The sequence below is a fragment of the Fragaria vesca genome, linkage group LG4, assembly GCF_000184155.1.
Source record: "Fragaria vesca subsp. vesca linkage group LG4, FraVesHawaii_1.0, whole genome shotgun sequence".
NCBI lineage: Eukaryota > Viridiplantae > Streptophyta > Magnoliopsida > Rosales > Rosaceae > Fragaria > Fragaria vesca.
In genome coordinates, this window is record NC_020494.1 from 16,369,457 (window position 1) to 16,393,910 (window position 24,454).

Here is a 24,454-nt window from a genome sequence, read left to right on the forward strand (position 1 = left end):
TCCAGTTTGTGCCACTAAGCATATAGAAGAAGTCTTGTACAACAAGTACGACCAACTTGCTTAATTTACTTTTGGCCTCAATGGACTTGTAACTGTATTACATGTTCGGTATGAATGACTCTGCATCATGAATCGGTAAGATGGAAATATACAAAAAGAAAAAAAAAAAAAAAAAAAAACTAGAGCTGAAGGAGGAGGATAAAATGCAAGACTCAAATTAAGTTTCTGGCACATTGTCTTCTTCTCGTTGTCCATTGACACGGCCCCTTAGCTCTTCGAATGCCTTCATGCTCTCTGCATCAAAGCCTCCAGCAAACTGGAAATAGTTCAACATTAGCGGTTTTGAATTATATTCTTTCAAGTCTGTTGCAATTTGAAAATAATGTATCTCAAACTATCATACATCTTCAACAAAAAGTTCCAATATACCTGATGAACACGGAAGGCAAAACGCACGCCTTGCAGAAGTATAAACTCTCTGTTTGGTTCCTTCTCAGGTCCACTCATTGCATCAAGTTCTGAAGCTACGCGTTTCATGTACTTTCTTGCCAACTGTACAGATGAGAGCTTGATCTACAAAAGCAAACATCATATAAGAGATTGATTTTATCATACAAGAGATTATAAAATCAAAGGTAGTATATGCAAAACCATTTCTTTTTCAAATTTTGAAGCATACCTTGCCAACCACTCCAGAATCTAATAACCAGTCGACTGGAATTCCAAACTCCTTGCATCGTGAAATAGCCATGTCTCTTGTTCGCAACAAAGCATATACACTCTGTTCGACCCTGGCAACCAAATAACAGGAAAATTTGAGAAGAACAGAAAGACTCATGTCTTATAACCAGCATGTAAATGCATGAAGATAAAGTTCATACTTTTCGAGCAATGAGAACATCTTCTTTAGAGCCGCTTCGCATGAAAGTTTGGGATCATCAACAAAAGTGGAGACTTTCTGCTCCAACTTAATCAAGTCTTGGTATTCAAAAGCTGCTTCTCTTAATGCATCCACTTTCCCTTCTGGCCAATCAAAGTGCTTGAGGACAGCTCTTTCATCAACCTACAAGCAGCAACATAAACGCATTATAAGAGAATCCATACTGAAACAAGTCTTATGGTCTTTGATTTTAGAGTTGCAATTATCTTTTGCTGAGTAAAATACTTTATCTTCAAGCTTTGAAACATTTTGATATATGTTTCATAAGGCATACCAAGAAGGAGAGCTCTTCGTCTAGCCAGTTCACAAAGGCAACCAAATCTTCAATATTTGTGAAGGAAGCTGCACGAACTTCAGTTGCCAATGACATAACAAAGTCACCTTGAGCTTCAACATCAGCTTTCACCTGTATCCAGCCCATACATTTTTAGCATTTCTATATTCTAGTAATAAACAACATAGTTCCAAGCAGATATTAAAATGAAGAACAGCATTCTACTCACAGCTAAAAGGAAAGATGATTTGTTCTCGATCTCCCCGATCATGTTGCTCCTTGCACTAGATACATTAGATGATGTAGATATCAAAGATGATGTATCCTTCTTTGCCTCACGTTTCATAAGCGACTGATAGAACTCAACCAGCTCAGGAGCACGGTGCACTTTATCACCACCTCCTGCGCCCCTTGGCAAGCTTCCTGGTGGAGGAGGTGGACGAGGTGGTCCACCAGGTGGTGGAGGAGGTGGTGGTGGGCCACCTGGTGGAGGAGGTGGTGGTGGTATCCCACTTGAGGGAGCTGGAGTTGAACTAGTAGGGGCACCTCCAGATTTTGGAGGTGGCCTAGGCACCCTAGGAGGTCTCTTCTCAATTTGAGCTAGTTTCATCTTGCTTATTTCTTGAGGATCGAAAGCCTTACCACCATCTGCTTGGTTGCTTGAATCACCCGAAATAACTGTCTTCTCCTTTATAAGGGTAAGTTTTGGTGGCAAACTAACTGTTCTATCCTTGTCACCCTTTGTTCTAGGCTCATAGCTGAAACTTACATTTGATTTATCACCAAACTTCTCTGCTCTTGCTTGCTCAGCTCTTTCCTTAATTTGCCTTTCCCTCTCTAAGGCCAACTTATGACGATCCTTATACGCAGGATATTTCTCATCTAGAACTCCTTCAACAGATTTAGACATCAGTTGGAAAGATGATGAAACAGAATTAGGTGAGTCACTAGAAGGCATTTGTGTTCTAATGCTGGGAAGAGTGGGTGTCTGAGGAGAGTCAGGAAGTTCCTGGTCCATCTTCCCAAAGGTAGTGATTGCAACACCATCACTTGCATTCCTTAGCATTAATGATTCCAGTGGTCCTCTTGGTCGAACACTCATACTTGCCCTGCCCGGAGAGCTTCCAGAGAATGATCTGGCAGGAGATGAAAGAGCACTTGAATCATCTTTGCTTTTTCCCCATTTTTTAAGCTTTTGGATTAAGCTAGGTCTTTTAGTGAGAGCACTATATCGACTGGTGGAACTATCAATAGAAGCATTATCAAAATCCTCACTTCCAGGTGAAGATGGTTGAGAATAGTTGCTCTCCATATCTGTATCCCCCTGCCCACGCTCTGATCCTGCATACTCCAACATCAGTTGTTTGGCCTTCTCCTGTGACTTAGGGCTCAGATTCTTGTTGAGATCACGGGCTGATATCTTTCCTTGAGGTGTCTGATAGTTCCGGAGCTCAAACCTCAAGCATGCATTTACCCAACGAAGGTACACTAGCTCTTCAACTTCACTGAACCTATTCATCTGAAGACCTTCCACTTGCTTTAACAGGTCCTCATTTGCATGCTTTAGATTATTGACCTCGCTTCTTACATTGGCAACCATTTCAGTCTAAAATAGTGAGAAAAGCATTGTAAGGATAATTTTAAACGAATAGTTTTATAAGCCCCAAATACAACATATTTTGTTCATAATGCTACTTAAATACTCTATGCCCGTCCAACAGGTTGTTATTTGAGTTTTAATAAATAAAGAAACTGTATAAGTACGAGACTCAAGTTCCAGTGCCAAAAGGAAAAGTACTAGTCCTAACACAAAACAGTGAAGGGCGCTATTGTGTAAACCAAAAGTAGCCAAAAAGAAACTCAGACTAACCTCTGTCATATTAGAGAGCTCTGCTACTCTTGATTCAGCAGCATTCAATTTAATGGACAGTTCTCTCTTTTCTATTTGAAGTTCCTTGTTCTTTCTCTTAAGCTCCATGACTTCCACCTCCAAGTCTTTCACAGCTTTCAGCTTCTTTTCAATTTCAGAATCTTTCCTAACCGCCTCTTCCTCTTTTTCCTGTAAACCAGAAACTTGTTGTTTCAGCAACAGTAACTGGCCCTTTGTCTGGTTAGCCTCGAGCTGAATCTGCCTCTGCAACTCTTTGATTTTATTCCTTGCTGCCTCTAGCTCCTTCTTTGTGGTAGCTCCCTGCGCAATCTCTTCTTGAAGCTTCTTCCTCTCAGTCTGCAGAGAGTTGATGGTAATGTTGAGCATGCCAATCTCCACTGTCTTTATCTTGAGCTGCCGTTGTATTTCAGTGATATCTGATTCCTGTTCCTTCAATCCATAGTACTCAAGTAATTCACCTTCAAGTTTCACTTCTCTTTCCTCTAATTCCTTTACCAAATTGCGTAGTCGTTCCAGCTCACTTGCATTATTTTCCATTTCAGTTTCATATACACCTTTCTCATTACTATCCTTGTTCACAAGTATCGGGTAGTCAATCTCCCCAGATAAAAGATCTTCAAATTCCGGTAATATATCTTCATCATCAAGATCATCAGCAGGTGGAATATCACGAGCTCTGTCAAATACACTGCTAATTAATTTAACCTCTTCTTCATCCTCCTCTTCCGCTTCTTTTTCTTCACCCTGCAACATGTATGACATGTTAGCTCACAATTTATCTTTTTCAAGTAAAAACAAAGAGTACAGCAAATTATTAAATCTACGAGCTAGTTTTTATTGCAGAAGAGATGGGAATTCAATAGAAGTTTGTTTTGTACTTACATCCTTCTCTTTGAGGCTATCATTAGAATATGCAAGCTGCTCTTCGTCTTCCCTCTCAGTTTCATGTTTAGAGTTTGTTTCGCCATTTTCTAAGTTGCAATATCAGAAGAAGAATGACATAACAATCAAGAATTGAAGAATATGAAACAATTACATCAGAAAGAACATTGGAAATGAACTCTTCTCCGCCATAAGACTGTCTATAACAAATACAGCTCAGTCACAATACATCAACTGATAAAAATAGTTAAAATACCACCATCCTTGTTCATAGAAATACTTTAAGGAAATGATAGATATCAAACGTATGAAGATGAATACCTGAAGGTCTAGTGGTCGAGGCTGATGAATTCGAGTTTTTGATGTTGAACTGCCTTGCTGCAAAGGCTGCAATTGAAGCAGCAACCAGGAGGGCTAACCTTATCATGAAGATATTGCAAATACAAAAAGCTTATGATCCCACTCATCTACTAAGATAACCCAACTCCAAAACATTGCACCACCCACTTTGTTCCCACCCCATAATTGATAACTCACACCATTACAGCCCTGGAAGTGCAGCCACAGCAACCCAGAATCTGTAATTCCCAAGAGAGCTTAAGAAAATAATCCTTGTCCTCCAGTCATATCCAATCATACACATCCCCAGAACAGTTTGAAGAACTTTGCATTTATATGTTTAAATTAATAACTTGTGAAGTATAAACATTCCCACACCATCAACTATCATCTTACATATCACACGAGAAAGATTGCTTGTGTCAGAAGTTCTTGATAAATAGAATTCCAATAGAGCTCTTAATGCTAAGAGCTACAGGAACCACCAATATCTAGTGGTCGTTCTTCTCCAAAAGGATTGACACTTCACAAATGGGTGGGTCCAAACAAGTCTGTGTAAGGATGATATGCAGTTAAACAAGCCAAAAACCAAAGCTGAAGAGTGAAAAGACCCTAGCAACTGTAAATTTGAACCCCCATAAAACCTGCTTAACTGTATATCTTTCCTGTTATAGATATTACCTAATATCTGGCAGTCATGTGAATGTCCGGGTTTCCAATTCTAACTCTCCTGGCCCGACGAATTAATATTTGTTGGCAGTTCTTCCTAATCGTTCGGTTTTTGTTCACGTCGCAGAGCTAAGCTCAGCTTGATTGCAATACAAAGACCAAATCTGACCAATCATTGCCATCTGATCCATCTCCCTGACTTTGTACAACTAAAATCAGATGGCAGATGATTTACAGAAGTTGCCAGTGGTAAATGGTTGCGTGGTTTTTGGTTATGCAACTACTAATCAATTTAGTAGGTGCAGACCAAACGGCTCTTGTATTGAAGACAAGCTTTGTATGGCCTGTCAAGCAATTAGGAAGTAGGTTGATGACTATAGATAGGGCTGATTTTAATTCTCAGCCTCTTGCTTGTGGACTAGAGCTATGGAAGGTGCAGCCAACCATATGCAAAATGAACCAAACTTTCTAGTTATTGACCAAACAAAGCCACTTGTTTGCCTTTTTGGCATTTCTCTAGAAGCTTGTTTCTTTGTGGTTGGTTCTGTGTGTCTTGGGTAAACATAGTTGAACTTTATGATTATACCATATATACATGATTCAAAACCCAGAATCATCTTCACCTTTTAACCCATGTAACATTCAAAGATAACGTTATAGTGTTCTACTCATCCCAAGTGTATGATTATGACAAAATAAAAAGCAAATAAAACAGAAAATAATAGATAAGATTGAAAATTGAGATGTGGCCGAAGTCAGCCCAGCAAAATGGGTCAGACTTGTTTGGACGAGGGAATTTCGAGTTTGTGACCATCAAGGACTCAAAGAACCCAGAAAAACAACAAGAAAGAAATCGCTTTCTGGGTTGTAAATTCTTGGGGCTCCACCTCAGAAGCAGAAGCCAAACCATTATCTAAAAACCTAGTGAATTTTGGGGCTCTAACTATTTCATGTTCTCTACTTCTCTTATGGCTAGCTGGCTTCGAGGATTAGACCAAACAAAACAACAATATGTGCTTTCACCAAATGAAACAAGAAACTGGTGTCTCTTTCGTGATATCCAACGTTTTCTAGTGAAGTTTCCCAACTGAGATGAAAATGGAAAATATGGAGCAGGGTAAAGCAGAACATACCTTGTGGGATTCACAGAAGCTGGAAGTACAATTGGACATGGCCAAAGCTTGAATCTTGGGACAGTGGCAGTAAGCTTTAAAGAACTAAGCGGGAGGAATCACGTTTTGACCGCTTGCCTTGTCTTCTGTACTTTAACGGCTGACTGACTACTCAGCCAGTCAGGTATGGATTGGGTTTTACCGTTTCACCCCAGCTGGATCCGTAACCGCATTCAACACTATTGAGTTGTTGGAGGGGTTAATGGGAAGAAATTTCAAGTCTTAACGCCAATGAGTTGAAATGAATTTCTTGGTTCCACAAAACAAACCCCCATGGGTTTTAAGCGTTAAACATACATTACTGTCTCGGATGTGCGGTAACTGGCAAGTTCATCAATTTCTCATAGCATATTCAAAATCACATCAGGTGTTTGGAAGTTATACAAGGAAGCCTTGAGTACATACACATCAAAACAGTTGGAAGCTCCGTAAGGAGATTCTCCGATGATGAATTTATATAACTAACATGATACGTCTCTCTCTACAAGCTTAGGAAGGAGGATGGTTAAGTTTGGTTAACCCATTTCCACCTTCGTCCTACCTCCTCTAGTACCTTGGCACGAGCTTGGCTCTTCTTTGCTTCATCCTCTATCCAAGATCTGCATCATTGATTAAGATTATGAGAAACTAGATTTAACTATGCCATTGCATAACTATTAAGGTTTGGTGAGGTTTAAATAGATGTCCATGAATTAGTGAGAGTTGAAAGCATACTTTAGAATTCGGACAGCTTCTATCTCAGATTCAAGTATTGATTTCTGATCAAGCATACTTTCCCGCTTGGTCTCTAAATCACTCAGCACATGCTGCATGCTGCACTTCTCAGCCACATAAGTAGTCCTCTCGGATGCAAGCTTTTCTGACATCTCATTGACCTCTTCCTTGAGACTGAGAAGCAATTGCCTTTGACAGTCCATAGCTGCCTTCTCCTTTAAAAGCTCAGCAGAATGCTTTTCTTGAACAATTTTCTCCTCTTCCAAAATACTAAGGGCAGCATGATAAGCCTTTTCCACTTCAAGACCATGGGTTTTCACTGCATTTAGTTTCTCATCCCAAAACTTCTGTATGTCTTCTCTATCCAGTAACTCGGACCTAATAACTTCCATCTCTGCCTTCCTTGCAGAACTTTCCGCCTTCAGTCTCAAAAGTTCAGAAGAAATTGCTTCAGAAATCCTGCCACTTGTTAGTGCCACTGCTGCTTGTGCTTTTGTTGAAGGTTTGTTTGGTTGCAGTCGCTTGCACTGTCCTGCAAGAATATTATGACATAGGGTTCTTAGCTCTGTAATTTTCCAGCATATTTTTACGTCTCACAAGTCACAAAATAAGTTTTTATCTCCCTCGAAAGAGAGACTTCTAACAGATCCTATACCATATAAGGGAAAAGATCAGCATTCCTGGTGATCTTACAGATCTTCTCATTAGATTTCAAGGTGTTATCCAAAGGGGTAAATGATACCCGCTATAAGAAATTCATTTGAGTTCAGTTCACTCTCTAAATCCCAATACTAACTCTCTTAGCCTTCATGGACCAAAACAACTCTAATTTCCCTAGATTGATTCTTCACCTTGAGAACAGATATCAGTAACAAACACCGCCAAAATCTACAGAAGGCATATTGTATCTAGCATGTCTGTTTGTGCAACTATTCTTGTGTGTAAGTATGCATGCTTGTAATTGCGAAAGAAAATTACAGAAACACAGAAAATGGGTATACCAAAGACTTTTCTGAGTATGCTTTTTTCCCCAGCAAGCATGTCAGTATATAGTCTCGCTGATGCATCTGGACTGATCTCTTTCACATCCATAAAACCTACTACTGTTGATATCTGGACTGCAAACAAGGCAGATTTTAAAACCTATGAAACTAAAAAGGCATTACTTTTTGTTTTTGGGAGAATATACTGAAAGATTTCTATGGATGATAATTTTCAAATCTTCTTTACCTGATCAATTATTCCTGGCGAAAAGTCATACTCTAAATGGGCTTTCCAGTCAATCAGATCCTGTCGGGATATAAACCTGCAGCACCATGTACTTCTTTTAGCATTTAAGGTAAGTCAAATATAAAAGAGAAGAGGTCCAGCATAGAATGTACCTCTCAGGGAAGAAATAGTTTCCATGGGAGCTCTTCGGTGATAATTTGCTGGGAATAACACCAGCTTCCGCCAGGGCTTAGGGACAAATTCAAAACCCAGATTCAAATTGATCTCATTTTCAGACAAAGTCCCATAAAAATAAAACTAATAATAACAGGTACAAGGATCAACCCTTACCTTGGATGGATCCGAAATCAGGGTCCTTGACACTCACGTCGTCAAATGCAGCAACTACGGAGCCAGAAAGTGAAACTGATGGGACAAGTCGGTGCTTTGCATTCCTAGCAGGCCCATTAAAAGTATGTTAGGAAGACTGCAGTAAACATCTCAAAGAAAACACATAAAAGATTTTTCAAGTCATGTATGGATAAATTACCTTTCCAACGAGTTTATTCGAACTAGCCATTTAGCATATTCCCTTCTAGTACACAGTTCATCAGCCTTGACATCATCTTCAATGATCTGCATACCTTAATTACAGTTGAGATATTCATGCTCAGAACTGTACCAAAGCTTCAGTTCCACTATATTAAATTGTTCGAAATTCAAGCAACGTAGCAAATGCACAAAATAACTTTTTAGGTCTTTAAAAAAATTATAATAACACGACATTCTCATGATGAAGTTGTTCAGTGAGTATGCAACTCATATTTCGGTAAAAGTATTTAGCATTATCTGTTCCTTTATTTTCAAATTTCAACTTAGAGTAAGAGATATGAGCAATCCTGGTTCAAAAACATTGGACACGGTAATAATAATCTGAGCAAAAATATCCTGTTTAAACTTGACAAGATCTAACACACAAACACACCTTCAGTTTCTTCAAAACTGTCAAAGCTTCCTGTTGAGTAGAATCTAAAGCAACCGGGACTAAAATCCTCTCAAGGTTCTCTGCAGAAGCTGAAACATACAAAACAAGAATAAGAAATGAATTAAATTAAACACATTTAGGAATCCTCAAAATAGAACAAGGCAATCAATAAATAGCCAACAGAGCTTAACAATAACAAAATGCTCAGTTTGATATACCTGAAACAACACTTTTCCCGTCGGAAACAGGCATAGTCTCCGACCTTGTATCCTCCTCCAATGCTCCATTGTTTACAGTTTTAGTATCAGCTGGACTTAATATCCCGTGAAGAACTTGCAATGGACTAGTAACTCGAAACTTAAAACCTACAAAAACACAACAATGAGGTATCCCCAACAACCAATTCAGCACCCGAGTACACAAAACTACCAAGTTCATTCACCATCTACAATCTACTAAACCAAATTAACCCAACTCAGTAATAAAAAAAGAGCAAAAGGACAAGTAAAATGCAGACCTTTTCGTGTTAGCGAGAAGTAAGCAATGGCAGCCACAGCAACTGCCACTGAAGCCCCAATAGTCCTGATCACAAATGTATGTAACCCTGCACAGTAAATTCACAACAAGGGTTAGTTAAAGACCCAATTTTTGCAATCTAAGAACATTTGGGGAGGTTAAAACAGTAAAAAGAGACGAAATTTACCATGGTTTTTGGGGTGAATGGGAGCTGGGAGGGGTCCCCAGCCGCCGTAGTGATCAGGGTCGGGAGGAAACCAAGAAAGGTCGAAGCTTTGGTCGGAAAATGAGGCAGAGAGGCGATGAGGGAGTCTTTGGGATCTGGGTTTGTGTAGGGTTACAGTTGGGGAGATAGAACGACGTCGTACAAGGAAGGAAGTGTAGGTTGGGAGGAACAGAGAGGAGCTGGATGAGCACATGATCAGCTTCTAGGGATTGGAGTTGAGTTGGGATTTGAGATACGATGAAGAAGCTCAGAGAGAGAGACTTAGATGTGGTGACTGAGACTAGGAGGTGGCAGTTTGGCATCTCTGTTTGGTCGCTGAACACTAGGAGTACAAAGGTGGGACCCCCCAGCTACGGGTCCATATCCTCTAGTTCCGCCTAGCGGTGCACTGCGTCCGCCTAGCCCCCGCTTTAGGCCCAAATGGCCTATTATTTTGTTTTTTATTTTTTATTTAAAGGTGGGACCCCCAGCACTAGTTGGCCCATTTCGTCTAGTTCCGCCTAGCCGTGCACGGGCTCCGCTAGCCCGCTTAGGCCCAGAAGCCTTTAATTTTATTTTTATTTATAGGTGGGACCCCTTTGGCCTATTTTTCGAAATTCCGCCTACCCGTGCATTGGGTCCGCCTGGTCCGCTTAGGCCCAGATTGCCTTTAAATTTTTAAATTTTTTACTTTTTTTTTTTTTTCACAAGTCCTTTGAGAATCAGGGTTTTGCGATAAATAATTGACAAAGACGATGATTTTTTTTTTGGGTTGTTAAATCCATACATTTATTTTATTTTTTTAGTAACTTAAATTTTATCTTTTAATGATTTAAATTTTGTCTTTTTATGAATGTGTTAACAAAAAAATGAAAAACGATGTGTAGATTTTTATTTAGGATGTGTGGATTTCATTTTTTTTATTTTTTATTTTTTTTAAGTTCTTGGACAGTATGTGAAGCCTCTCTTACTGAAATCCTTTGAAAATCTTGAGGAGGGCAAAAAGGTTTGAGCTCTAGCTTCCGGTCGTTCTTTGTACCAGGTCAGCTGCCTGAACCATCTGACTACTTTGACCAGTATTTCATCGAGAGTGGCAGAGGCCATCAGTGTACCAAACCATTTGAATTTGAACGTCTGTAGGGTTTTGACTGAAATCTTTCAGCTTTGAATTACCAGAATGCCTCCTTCCTATTCCCTTACATATAACTTCATCACCATCTTTCATCTCTATGCAATAGTCTCCGTCTCCGGCCCTCTCTGTTTCTTTAATATCTCCAAGCTTCCCCCTCCATCATTTTCACCATTATGCTTGATTTTGCTTGTTCTTCTTTGTATCATGCATCCCTCCATTTTGGCACGGCTGATTTTTGTAGTTCTATTCATTAAGTTAGTATCACAAGTTAGATATTTCATCCCAGTTCATCGATGCATTCTGTGGGATGGCAGAGTGCACCTAGAATTGCACTCCCCGGCAGCCGTTGCGGATAGGAACAGAGGGGCTCACCCGTGCCGTTCATCCGTTCGGTGGCAACCTATCCGTCAACTTTGGGGCAGATCCCTCTAGTGATGGCGTAGATGGTCAATCGATGCAGCGCCCAAACTGTCAACATGGTGGTCAAATCCTGCATCCGCGACCGTGAAGATTTCTCATCCGCCTCCAAAATTACTCTGGCGTCACGGCGGGCACATGCAGCTGCTTGTTGTTGAGACTCCGTAGATTATGAAGATGCCGTCGTATATCGGGGAGCCGGAGGTGGTGACGACTAGTGACTTAGTAGAGATATCTCAGGTTCCACCTATACCAGTGGAGCTTGAAGTGCTTCAATTGTTGAGTGTATAGTCTTAAATCAAGGCATCAAAACTTAAATAAAATGTAAACTTCAGAAATGTTTCTAAAAGGTAATTCATTTTGCACAGTTTAGACTTTAGAGATGTTCCAAAACATGTTTTGTAATGAGGAGTGCTCACTTCATTCCTGCTTTCTATCTTAGCAGGGAATCAAGTGATTTTGGTGTCTGAAACTCTGAAGAAATTGATTTTGTTGCCATTTACATAGAGAAATGGTGATTTCATTAACAAAATTGTTTTAACAAGAGGGACATTTTTTGGTATCTGAGTAAATTAGTTTAGTCTGAGTGGGTTGGTACTTGGGTGATATTGCAGCCAATATTACAATGCCACTGAGCAAGGCCAACCCAAGCCCTAAACTATTAACAACCATGGACTCTGGGCAGTGTTTAGACACATTCCTCCTTGTTTGCAAGAATGTCAACTTCTCCAGAAGCCCAGTTTCTGCAGTAGCCACTGCCAAACCATATGTGTAGAGCCCCAGGAAGATGTGCCAAGGCAATACCCTTAGCCTTACTGTGCGCGCTTCCCCTCTATGCCAAAAGCTCAAGAAACCCATCACCCACTGCAATAATCACCAAAACCAATATCAGCCATTGTTTTTCTTTTCAATTTGGTCAATCTGGAACACAAACAATATCAGAATGCTTTATGTAGGTCTTCTTATTCCAATTGAACCCATAAAAAGAAAAAGATCAACTATGGAAGTGATTGAACAATCCTCTACAATGACACTAAACCCACCATTATTAGTGTTGGGACGCCTTCTGGCCCCATTAGATGAATTATTTTCATTGAAAAACTGATGGTGTATACAATATACAGATAACCTGACCTTCATGCTTTTTCACCCAAAAAAAAAGACCTTCATGCTTTGGCAACATCTAAAAGCATCCTAAGCATCTATGCTCATTGACAATGTTTTTTTTTTTTTTTTTGTATTAAAAGGAGCTGAACTCCATTTATTAAGAAAAATAAAGTCAGGGGTACAGAAGGGGTACAGAAGGGATGGAGGCTTAACAAATCCCCTTCAAACAAAGAACATAGCAACATAACCTACAATGTTGATAAACTTTGTCATCAAGTTCTGAAACATAAAAGTTGAAAGTGAAAGAGAAACAGCAATGTACTTGTGTTTATTTCAGATTGAAGCTGATGGGAGGTTGCTAAGGGACTATAAATGGCATCACTACCTCTTATCCATGATCATTTAAAACAATAATGCGGTTTTCAGGAAACAAGCCCTTTGTGAATTCAACCCCAAATATCAAACTTGAGTTTATATGGAAGAAATGATGAAGAAGAGAAGCAAGTACCTGAGCTCCAAACAAGATAATGCAGACCAAACCCATCCAAGAATGAAGACTATAGAAGTTAGCCACAACACCCCTCTGGCCCTGAAACTTTGTCCAGATCCCAAAGATCCCAGAACACAAAGCCACACCTTGAAGACACAGATGCACTGATTTCTTCAAACTTCTTGAACCAGGCAACCACCTATGTATCAAAATTGCTGTGCAAAACAATAAAAAAGAAAAATACTCAAAACCCAACTAATAAAAAGACTTCCTTTACATCAATTAAAGGGTCTGCTTTGATTTTAATCAACTAACTACTTGGTTATGGCTCTGCCACTACCTTCTCCACTGATGAGAATAAAGCCAATGACCATGAACAAAGGATGAAGAGCCTGTAAAACCAAACCAAACCCACCAGATTCAGCTTCAAGAAATGTAGAATCTTTATAGGCTTTTCACTACAAATCAAGAAATGCAAAGGAAAAATGAAGTTGGGTATGCACATACTGAATAGGTGATCCCTTGGTCTTGTTGGGGAAAAGAGTCAAAAGACTCATCAGTAGAGTGATGATGAAAGCTGGACCTGAATGAAAAAGTCCAAATCAAGACCAGCACTGCCACCAAAAGCCCAGAGATTCTAGCAAGCAAGAGCAGAGGGACTAGTGAACCTGTGGCCATGGCAACCAAATCTCAGAGCTTAACAGTGTAGAAAGTAGAAGAAGCTAAGTAGCAACCGACAGCAGAGCTCTAGATCTAGTCATGTACTATACCCATTTTGAGTAAAGCCATTTTCTTTTTGGAATTCTTTATGTGGAAAAAAGTTGATTCAGTTTACTCAGAGAGAGTCCCAGTATGTCCCATTAGTCATGTTTTTTTTTTTCAGATTACTAATTGATGATTCTTTGTTTACATTAGAATTTAAGTGAGGAGTAAATCAAGATGCATTGTCGAACTAAATAAAACTGCATGGAATTGAGTGAGGCCAATTAAATTGCTCCCGGCACAGATGGCAGAGATGTCAATCTCTTTGGACTACTGTAGTCACATTGTTTGTTACTTTGTTTTTAATTTTGACCTGCTTGCAGAAATTTCAGTAACAGGGAATTGGTGCACATGGAATTGTCAATGGTGAAATGGATGCCAATAAAATAAAATAAAACCCAATCAGGTTGCTTGGTTAATCATTCAGATGTGTTTAGGTTAGGCTGTCTAATTAGCTTGCCGACAGACAAAATGTGACAAATTGGTTATGGGTGTTTTTTTTTTTTGATAGGAATTGGTTATGGGTGTTTTATCTGACTTGTAAGAGACTAAGATGGAACACTGGTCTTAAGTCTTAACAGCACCAGATTTCTTTCCAGAAATGCATATCAATAATGTTGCACCTAACCTAGCTATATGATTGTTAGTTTGTTACATCCGACTCAAGAGTTTCAATACGTCAGAGCAGTAAAGACTTTTTCATATTAACCCTTGATCGGAAGGAAGCAGTATAGTCAAAAATCATTTTTCTCATTCATGGTGTGATGTGGATTTTTGCTGGAGCAGACCCTTCTTGAAAGTATAGCAAAATGTACGTTAAGAGGAGCTTTCTGCACTCATGCCATGCACTGCCTAACAAGGGCTAAGAGGGAAGAGGTTTGCTGATCATATGACGCCTGCTACCTGCATAAGAGCAGTTGCACCGGTGCGTTAATTGAATGGGCAATTAGCGGGACCCGTTAGTTTTCAACCAAACAAAGAATGCAGCGGCAAATTTTCGCTCAGGCAAATCATGGGGCCCGCGTCACAGAAATTGCTTCGCCAATCCGGTTGCCAATTTTTGGCAATCAATTCGCCCGGGCAATAACAAGTAGGGTCCACCATATCAGCTGCAACGGCTCTATAATGCAGCTGCAACGGTCAAAAGTTTTCTTATAAATACTCATATTCATTCTATAATTTCTCACACCAAAACTTTCAAAAGTTTTTCTCCCCATCTTCTTCCTTCATCAATTTTAGCTTATATTTCTTCTTATCTCATCCAACTATGAGAGAATCTAATTGTAATTGGCTAGAAGATGAGAAAATTCAATTATGTGATTCTTGGGCCCGTGTAACCGTGTGTCCGATCACCGGCAAACCGATAATTTTTTCAAAGTTATGGGAAAAAGTTTTTGCCGATTATGTGGAAAATTGGCGTGGTCCTCCAACAAGTCGAAGCTTTTGTGCTTTTCAATCTTAATTTCGACATTTGAAAAAGATGCTCAAAGATTGGCACAATGCACAACTTCAATCCCGCAATAATATAGCGAGCGGCCATAACATGATGGACCAGGTTTTTTTCTTCTCTATATTATTAATTGTAACATTATTGTTATTTATGTCAAATTTATCCCTAACAAATATTTAAATTATATCAGTAGATTTTAATTAATTTATTCTCCTTTTTTAGATGAATCAAGCACAATCTATCTACATGAAACATCATCCCAATGAATTTGATAAGTGGGCTTGTTGAGAGAAAGTTAAGCACCACCGTTATTTTGTTAATCCACCAAGCAAAGAAAGAGCACCAGAATCATTTCCGACACATATTGCCTGTGAAATGAGGTAGCACTGATTGCTACACACTTGGGTTTGATTAGTTATATTTTCCGATTATAAAATGTTGTTTAGGAAATCATGTAATTTATATTCCGTTTATTAATTAATCAAATTATAAGTTTAACATTTTCAATTAATAAGTTATTCAAAATTAAAATGTAATAATGAATTAGCATGTAAATTGCCTTCAACAGATGCATTGATAAAGGAGAGGCAATTGCCAATTTGGGATGAATAGTGAATTGACAAAGGCAATTCAATTGGCAAATCAGCAATAGCCTTTTGCCTATGGTTGCAATTGCTCTAAAAGTACTTCAACATGGTTTTTTTCCAATTAGTACAATAGGAATTACCTTTCTAATCTTAGTGTATTATGCAAATTGCCAAATGGAGTTCTATAAGGATAGGACAGAAGCTGGTCAAGGGAGGCTTTTATAAAAACAAAGCGTGATTAGCGTTGATCAGGGATTACGACTATATGGAATTTGAAGTTTAGAACCACATGAATGCGAGAGGAGGGAATTATGATAATCGCAGTTAATCACATAAGTTCGCAGTTAATCACAGAATTGTTTCTTAATGGTGTTGATTGGTTAATCATCATCCTGAGGTGTGAGTCTGTTAGCTTGTCTATATATTGTTGATATATATGTGTTTATGTGTTTAACTTGCTTTAGTTTTAATGGAACACTTTGCTTCAAAGACCACAAGATTTCCTTCCAAAGTTGCATATCATTTTCGTCTTTCATAATCTGTTGTGGATTTCTGTTGTGGCAGGCCCTTCTTCGCGAGCTTACCAAAACATGAAGCTTTTTAGTATTATTTGATCAGATTGTTCTAGCATGGAAGCAAAGAAGGGTTCAGGGTGTAGGTCACTGTTTGATGATCATGGTAATGACCCTTAGGTAGCACTCGTGATTAGTCAAGGACATTGAAAATATAGAATTGCATTGCCTGCTACCTGCATAAAAAAAAAAAAATTGAGCATGGTTTATTCAATTAGTACAAAAGGACTTTCCTTTCTGGTCTTAGGCTATCAGTTGCCAAGTGTGAGTTCTATCGACATAGGATGAAAATGCATAGGACAGAAGCTGGTCATATGAGACTGATAGATTAAGCTTAATAAGCTGAAATAATCAGAAATTATGACTACATGGAGTGGGAAACACATGATTAAGAGAGAAGAGAGTAGTATAATCGCGCTTAATTTATGTCGTATGATCTTAATCAACTTGTTCATGGTGACCAGAATCATGACATGTACAATCAAGGCCGGCGTAGATTACTTCTAGACAGATCATTTGTCAACTTGCTTCTGTATTAGAGATTTTGCTTAGTCCTTAACGTTAGCTAACCAAAGTATCAACTAAAACATTTATCCCAAGGCCTTCCAAGATAAACAAGATTCTAACCAAAGAAAACACAGACAGAGAATCGTTGAATTAAAGTTAAAACAAGAAATTTTTAATTTAAAATTCAGACAAACGTGGCTAGCCTTGAAAGCTTTTGTCTGTGACAGCAAAAAGAGCTTCCAGTTGTTATTGGTCGAAGATACCAAACCAAATTGTTAGTGAATGCAGCCTAATATTACATAAGAAAAATCAAGAAGTAACCATCTTCTTTATGATTTTGTTGTTCATTTTTGTTTTTACAGGCACTTTGTTTTTACCGTATGACTGTAAGCAAGGGATGACAACTTGGGCGGCCAAGACAATGAAGCTTGAGTTTTAGTAAAATACATTTCCATCTGGCTTTTACTGTTAAAAGTTGCTCTACATTGTTCATCTGTGTGCTAAATTACATCATACAGCCTAATGTACTGCATTTCATACAGTTAATTGGCTTGTATTGCTGACTTTATTAAACAGTCGCACATTGTTCAAGCACAAGTCTCAAATTTGAGTCCTAATGAAAGCTAATAAAGAAACAAACAAAAGGCATGGCAGCATATACAAAAGGACATGGAATAAAAACAATGGCTGTACCAATTCAAGAATCTTGCACACCACTATATATAGAAGTCTTGAAAAGCTGAAGTTAAACTCCTCATAAACACAGAAGAAGATACACAAAAAGAGAAGATGGAACACTTCAGCAAGGACTTCAGCATAGGCGCATGCGAAGGCCAAAAGGTTGTGGATGGAGAGACCATGCCACTGGTGCTGCAGCCTCCAGAGCCAACCAGGAATGATGTAGAGTCGCTTGTGTCGACTATCAAGAAAAACAAGGACTGGTTTGAGCAGATGCTTATCAAGAACAGTGCAATCCTGCTTAGAGGTTTCAATGTACAGAATGCAGTGGAGTTCAATGATATTGTGGAAGCTCTCGGGTGGGATGATATTCGTTACGTTGGTCCTGCTCCTCGAACACATATCCACAAGCGTGTCTGGACTGCCAATGAAGGACCTCTGTCTGAGTTCATATACTATCACCATGAGATGGTGCTGGTAAGCACAGAAAGCCTCTTTTAATCGTTATTCAAGTGCTATCTACACTTTTATAGGAGAAGACTTCTCTATAACTCTTCTCTAAATAGCAAAATCCTCGCTAAAAGGCTAGTTGTGATTATTTTGGAATGCTTCATTATCCTGCTTCTTCCTGTTAGTTGGAACTAATCCACCAGAGAGTCTTTCTATTTTCAGCAAGCAAAAAAACTCACAATTAGAAGTTCCGATTTTGCTATTTTCAAGAGTCCTGAAGTAGTCCATAATTCCATGTATAGTAGAAATATTTTTGCATGGAAGATGCTATTCATCATCAGACTGTGCTTTCACAGTTTCATGATGTAATGTGATCGTACTTCTCTAATCTCTTGCATACATGTTCTAGTATTCTAATCCGAAGACTTGTGTTGGCATTTCTGCATATGAAAGATCTCTCTTAACTACCTTTAATGGTCTCTAACTAACTAACCAACTAACCAGATTAAGGAGTTCCCAAAACAAGTCATCCTATTCTGTGAGACACCACCACCAGAAGGAGGACAGACACCGTTTGTTCCAAGCTTCCGAGTGACCGAAAGGATGCTGGAGGAGTTCCCAGAAGCTGTAGAAGAAATGGAGGCAAATGGCTTGAAGTACACCTTCACAGCTCCTAGCAAGAACAGCACAGGTTCAATGAGGGGTAGGGGATGGGAGGATGCTTTTGTCTCATCAGATCGTGCCGTAGCTGAACAAAGGTATACAACATTTTTATGCAACATGATAATGTACAACACTCGTTGATTAAAAACTTTGTGTTAACAGTTTCTTTTGTGGCAGGGCTAATGCTTTAGGCATGGATGTGGAGTGGCTAGAAGATGGTTCGATGAAGACGATATTGGGTCCAAGATCCTTGACAAGGGTGTTTGAAGGAAGGAAAGGAAGGAGAATGTGGTTCAACACGGTTGTGGGAATGCATGGAAAGGAGCACAGTTCTGCTTCGATGGCTGACGGATCGGAGATTCCAGACAATGTGGTGAATAGATGCCAAGAGATTATTGAAGAAGAAAGTATCCAGTTCAAGTGGGAGAAGGGTGATGTGCTCTTCTTTGATAATTATGCTTTGCTCCATGGAAGGAGGCCTTCTGCTGCTCCCAGAAGAGTATTGGTTGCTACCTGCAAGTAATGATCTCTTGCAGACTGTTAATGGTTACCTGCTGGCCTTATTATCATCATGTTTGTACCATCTATTATACTTTCTCATTTCAGTCAATAACGGACTGGTCTGAAATAGACCTGCTTGATGTTTGTGTTTAATTATCCATCTGTTGGATTCCAAGAGTATTTACAGCAATTTCCATCTCTTGTACTGGTCGAGTGATAAATGAATGTTAATCTCCTATGCAAAAAATCGATGTAGATGAGACTAAATTGTATGCAGCTACTAATGGCATCAAAACTTAGTTGCAAATTGCAATTTCATAACAATATATATGGAGCGTATATATGTCTACGTATTTGACATACCATAATGGCCTAATCAGATTGCAAATCAGCCAAATCTGGTGCAGTAGTACCAAATACAGATTTAGCAGCTTGAAATCAACTTCATCTTCCTAGACATTCTAAGGTCATATCAGCTGGTTTTAACTTCAACATCTAAACACAATGATTTCACCGAAATTGGATACTTCTTGATTAGGTCACTAAAAGGACTCTTGAATCAGGAAACAGGTGCAATTTGATACAAGAAAATGAAAACAATTACTGATGTTTATTTTCTGGACAAGCACAGATAAAAGAAGAAAAACCACATTAGCATAGCCCTGCTAAATCAGTATTTTGTTCTGATGGGCTGACGGGCAACTACTTTCATAATACCAAGCGCCTACTGTGGACCTTGACTAGACATCCCTCGGCCACGGCCCCTTCCATTATAGCCATATCCCCCCCTTCCATAATCCCTACCATAGTCCCTTCCATAGTAACCCCCACGGCCACGGCCACCACGTCCAGGACCACGGCCACCTCGACCACCCCGATATCTTGAAAAAGTTCCAAAAGTCTGTAGCAGCAAATAAGCAACCATGTTGATGAAAATCTCCAAATTCAAGATGCACCAAAGAAAGCAAGGAAAAGGAATTACCTCTGTATCTATCTTCACTTGCTCAGAGTACCGAGTCCTTCCATTCTGTTCGTTATTGAAAGAATTGGAGGAGATGGTGTCAAAGAAATCATCCTTATTGTAGACAGGCTGTTCGACAAAGACATAATTAAATATAATGAGATCAAGGAAGTAGTACAATATTATTATTATTATTATTATTATTATTAAGAAAAACACATCTAGCTTCACAATGGAAAACATAGAAAATTAGATATTATCACCTTGACATCAAGCTTTGGCAACTCTACATCATCTTCATCTTCGATATATTCTTCTTCACTGTCATTTCCATCCTCTTTATCCTTAGAAGGTTTGCTACTCTTACCAAGATGACCCCAAACTTCATCCTTATTGAACTTCTCATTCATTGCCATGAAGTCAAATTCTTCAGTGAATTTTGTTACAGGACGTGAACTCTGCACACCAAACTTTAAATGTTTGGCACCATCAGAGTTGTCAAAAATCATTCCAAAAAAAATTTATAGTGTAGTTAATCTATCACATAAGTCACTTGCAATGGATTGGAAGTTGTCAGAAGAGCTGAAAACTACTTCTCTATCCTGACCAGAAACTTCCAATCAAACTCTGAACTTCGATCACATGTAAGCGCTCAACCACAATCAAATTTTAAAGCACTTCGGGAATATAAGAACTCAACTAACTGTACACTGATAAAGAAGATAGCATATTACCCCAGTTCCCCTGCCTCGCTCGCGCCCCCTATAAGCATATCCCTGGCGGCCTTGGAATGTAGATCCATTTGGCTGGGAACAAATCGAAAGTCAGAAATGGATTATAAAATGAGATTAAACTGAGTCCAGCAGTGTCGAAATTTACATATACAAATAAGGGACCTAACTGATGACACACAACTAGGTTTTTATTGCTCGTCCAGAGAACTATAAAGAATAAGAAAGACCGTATATCCACATACTTAAAGAATTAAGACTCATTTAAAACCCTGACTTGAAATCAAAGATGATAATTATGTATTATTCGGGTTAGCAAACCCAGAAGTTATGCATAGAAATGAAACAAACAGAAGCAAGGAAAGATGAAAGAGGAAAAAGAAAAGGTTGGCTGACAATTGAGTTTCATAGGGTAAGCTTAGTTAGGTGGAAAACCTGCCCCCATATCTCTGAACATTAATAAACCCTCCCAGTTAATTTAATTTATGCAGTACAATCCCACATATCAATAGATATACAAACAGGAGGCATAACAAAACATACAAGTGCATGAGTGTGTGTGACAAAAGAACACCTTTTGAACTGCCCGTGCAGGTGGTGGTAATGGCAATATTGGCGGCTGAGGTTCTGCTGATACTGGGACAGATGGCTCTGGTGAGGTTGTTGATGAATCTTGAACAACCTCCACATCCTTATTAGCTGCTTGCAACGATTGAGCTGAGGGGCCAGTAGCAGAACCAGACTGCAAGAGCTGACCTGGGGTTACCAAAGAAGGAACCAGTGTTTCCGGGCGTACAGAATTGGATGCCCCAACTGAGGAAGTAGTTTGAGATACACTTTGATAGGGCACGGTTGAACCAGAAACTGCAGAAGGCTTGTTAGAGATAGATGATACAGCAGTACTAATATCTGGGCTTGAACTGGTCAGAGAAGAAAGTGGCGGCAAGCTTGCACTAAGAGTGCCTACAGAAGGGGAACCACTTGGTGCCTTGTTAGGTAATGTTTCAGAAGCTAGTGTGGTGGAAGGTACTGGAGGCAGAGTTGTCGGCAAAATTGGGCCAATTGGTGGTGCTAAAGACGCAGATGTCAAACTAGGAGAACTACCACTAGCAGCTGATAGTAAAGGCGACGGACCTTCAGGAAAGTTGGAAGGTCCAGTGGGCAAGGAGGAACTAAAGTTGGGGTATTGCAAAGGCTGCTGCATGGGAGAAGGCATTGACAGTCCGGGTGGCGGACGAAGCAAAGATTGCTGGTGTAACTGAGGAAGGCCATTTGGAGGGCCATAATATCCTTGCCAGTACATTGGCATAGCAAGCCCGCCGCCATTTGCCATTGGAGGAGGAGGTGGAATCCCCCATGACCCTGTATTCCCTCCAGGTTGATATAAAGGTAAACTACTTTGGAAATTTGAACCAGGTAGTCCCATCTGTGCGGTATGGGAATTAATATCTGGCAAAGGCCCAGTAGCAGGAGAAGGCACGCTAGTTGTTGACGGAGCTGGGCGGGAATAGTGAGACTGCAAAATAGACACAATACTTCAAAAGACGTTCGCTACACTCGCAATACTCCCTTTTGTTTTGGTTAGCTAGATACACCACACGGATTTTACTTCCTTGCTTTACCTGAATAATAGCTGGATCATTGTTTATCAGTGGTGTAGGCTGAGCTGGTGGAGAAGATTTAACCTGTAAATCCTGTAAATCCAAAGCAGTAATAAACAATTAGCGTCTGCATCTTTGCATTATAATGTAAACAGAAAATAACGCAAGTCCTCATAAACTGTCCACAGAACCTCATGAAGGATCTCAATACCTTGATGTCACTCCCACGGAAGAGTATATACTCATAAATTTCATCCCTCGGTGGGATCTGCGGTCCATCCTTTTTCCTTCCTTCGGTTCCAAAAGAACGCACTGCCATTCAACCAAAGCTCAAATTACTCTAACTGACACAATATACACCATGCTGCTGACATTTTCTTGTACCATCTATAACATTTCAACAATACGCTAAAAATCACAGTATCGCAATTGCGAAACTCCGAGATACAAACATAATCCAAAACAAAACACAGTCTCTTTTCACATAGTGTTTACTACGCTAAATGAGACTTCAAATTTACTAAACAGTCAAAATTTCAACAGCAGAGTAGAGTTGAGTAAAACAGACTAACACGGATGAATCCGATCGAATTAAACCCTGGGTAAACAGAATCAATAGCAAAAGCAAGTGAAAATTACCGTTGCGGAGTCCAATACTTGACTCTTGGGTGTTGATGTTGTAGAGAACTCCTTCGTATCTGATCTCACTCTTGGAAGTCAAACTAATCATGCTCCCTATGTACGAATCCGCCGCCGAGCTCGATCTCGCAGCGCCCTCGGACGCCATGGCTCTCTCTCTCTCTGTAACTCGAAGCTCTCTCTCTCTCTAACTGCTAAAGCATAGAAGCGAGCGCAGTAGGGTTTTGGTTTTTGGGGTCAGACCGCTTTGAGATTATCGGGTTCGTTTTCTGTGGAGAAGATGGAGATCTGAATATATATATTATTGGGAGTCAATGTGTATTTTGGTCGACAGGGCCAATGAGTGGGGGACACGTGGGAGGGTGTAGGACTCGTTGGTCTTTTTGTTGGAACATTAGGAGAAAGGGGGTCCAAGTGTGTTTACTTGTTTTAGTAAACGATCATGAGCAGTGTCTAGTGACTTGGTATATGTAGGATTTTAATCTTCAAAGTGAATTGTATGTGATTTTGTCCTGTATTCAAATCGGTGCAAGAGGTTTTGGGTTTAAGAATGCTCATCAATCTGAGTCGTAGACTTGTAATGCGAGTTATGACTTACAGTGATTTGATGAAATAACCGTTATGAATCGAAATGTATGATGTTTGATTCAATAGTGAGCCGTTTCTTAACATTTTCTTGTAAAATCAAGTATATACTTCTTATTTGTTCATAGTTACTTAATGCGTTGTTGTCAATTGATGACGATGGAAACTCATTGAATTTGTTGATTGGCACACTTTGTATGAGAACCATATCACTTTTTCTCAATAAGTCATGCAAAAACTAAACAAAATGTAGATGGGCAAAAACTCTTTTGATATTCATCGTAACAGTCTTTATGAATGTGATGAAATTATATGCACTTACGTAGTTTTTCCATATGAGGTGAAACTCCCTTATGGACGTTACAGCCTCAATTCGAATGTGGGCCTCTTCCAGGACTTGTGGTAATTAAGCACAGGGATTCACCCTAGGTTGGGTTTTTGTTCATGTTTAATGTTGTTTTTCTTTTTTATTCGTAGGTTGTTTGTGTCTTTTGCGACCAATAAGGCGTTAAATGTGCAGGGGTAGTTGGCCTTTGTAACTCGGTGTGCAGACAAAGTTCCTTGCTTTGTCACATGGTCATTATTATATGTGGCATGGTGAAGCTAAATATCGTTTGATCTATTATCCGATGGAAACATAGTAGGAAATTAAGCAACGCATTTGCTAGTTATGTTTTTGATGATACCCAAAAAAGCACGAGATATGTCATTCGCACATTTCAGCCTCAATATGAAAGTACATACGGAAAGCCAAAAACTTAAGTATCTTCTCAAGCTGTCTTGAAACACATGTGGATCCAAGCCAACCACACTATTAGGACTTAC

General features: G+C 39.4%; 5 protein-coding genes across 5 annotated transcripts; 1 reads left to right on the forward strand and 4 right to left on the reverse strand.

The window, feature by feature from the left end:
- Nucleotides 1-217: 217 nt before the first annotated feature.
- LOC101315431 (protein CHUP1, chloroplastic-like) lies at nt 218-4,718 on the reverse strand. The gene is made up of 9 exons (XM_004298263.1): nt 4,309-4,718; nt 3,988-4,076; nt 3,085-3,849; nt 1,444-2,820; nt 1,215-1,346; nt 882-1,063; nt 680-791; nt 430-573; nt 218-316 (listed from the first exon to the last, which is right to left on the reverse strand). Exons 1-9 carry the CDS (start codon nt 4,412-4,414, stop codon nt 218-220), a joined length of 3,006 nt encoding a protein of 1,001 aa, XP_004298311.1. The 5' UTR covers nt 4,415-4,718.
- A 1,834-nt stretch (nt 4,719-6,552) lies between these two features.
- Nucleotides 6,553-10,010, reverse strand: LOC101290951. Its single transcript, XM_004298264.1, has 11 exons — nt 9,779-10,010; nt 9,593-9,679; nt 9,294-9,440; nt 9,076-9,164; nt 8,641-8,726; nt 8,442-8,545; nt 8,264-8,339; nt 8,112-8,187; nt 7,883-7,994; nt 6,882-7,413; nt 6,553-6,766 (listed from the first exon to the last, which is right to left on the reverse strand). Exons 1-11 carry the CDS (start codon nt 10,008-10,010, stop codon nt 6,673-6,675), a joined length of 1,635 nt encoding a protein of 544 aa, XP_004298312.1. The 3' UTR covers nt 6,553-6,672.
- A 1,812-nt stretch (nt 10,011-11,822) lies between these two features.
- Nucleotides 11,823-13,710, reverse strand: LOC101307980 (probable transmembrane ascorbate ferrireductase 4-like). Its single transcript, XM_004297100.1, has 4 exons — nt 13,450-13,710; nt 13,283-13,334; nt 12,961-13,157; nt 11,823-12,209 (listed from the first exon to the last, which is right to left on the reverse strand). The coding sequence occupies exons 1-4, from the start codon at nt 13,618-13,620 to the stop codon at nt 11,883-11,885; spliced, it is 747 nt and encodes a 248-aa protein (XP_004297148.1). The 5' UTR covers nt 13,621-13,710; the 3' UTR covers nt 11,823-11,882.
- A 3,894-nt stretch (nt 13,711-17,604) lies between these two features.
- Nucleotides 17,605-19,353, forward strand: LOC101308276 (clavaminate synthase-like protein At3g21360-like). Its single transcript, XM_004297101.1, has 3 exons — nt 17,605-17,975; nt 18,453-18,706; nt 18,789-19,353. The coding sequence occupies exons 1-3, from the start codon at nt 17,610-17,612 to the stop codon at nt 19,132-19,134; spliced, it is 966 nt and encodes a 321-aa protein (XP_004297149.1). The 5' UTR covers nt 17,605-17,609; the 3' UTR covers nt 19,135-19,353.
- Nucleotides 19,354-19,538: 185 nt separating this feature from the next.
- On the reverse strand, nt 19,539-23,282 carry LOC101308565 (protein decapping 5-like). Its single transcript, XM_004297102.1, has 8 exons — nt 23,045-23,282; nt 22,617-22,717; nt 22,427-22,498; nt 21,379-22,320; nt 20,808-20,879; nt 20,337-20,531; nt 20,095-20,202; nt 19,539-20,013 (listed from the first exon to the last, which is right to left on the reverse strand). The coding sequence occupies exons 1-8, from the start codon at nt 23,190-23,192 to the stop codon at nt 19,837-19,839; spliced, it is 1,815 nt and encodes a 604-aa protein (XP_004297150.1). The 5' UTR covers nt 23,193-23,282; the 3' UTR covers nt 19,539-19,836.
- Nucleotides 23,283-24,454: the final 1,172 nt, after the last annotated feature.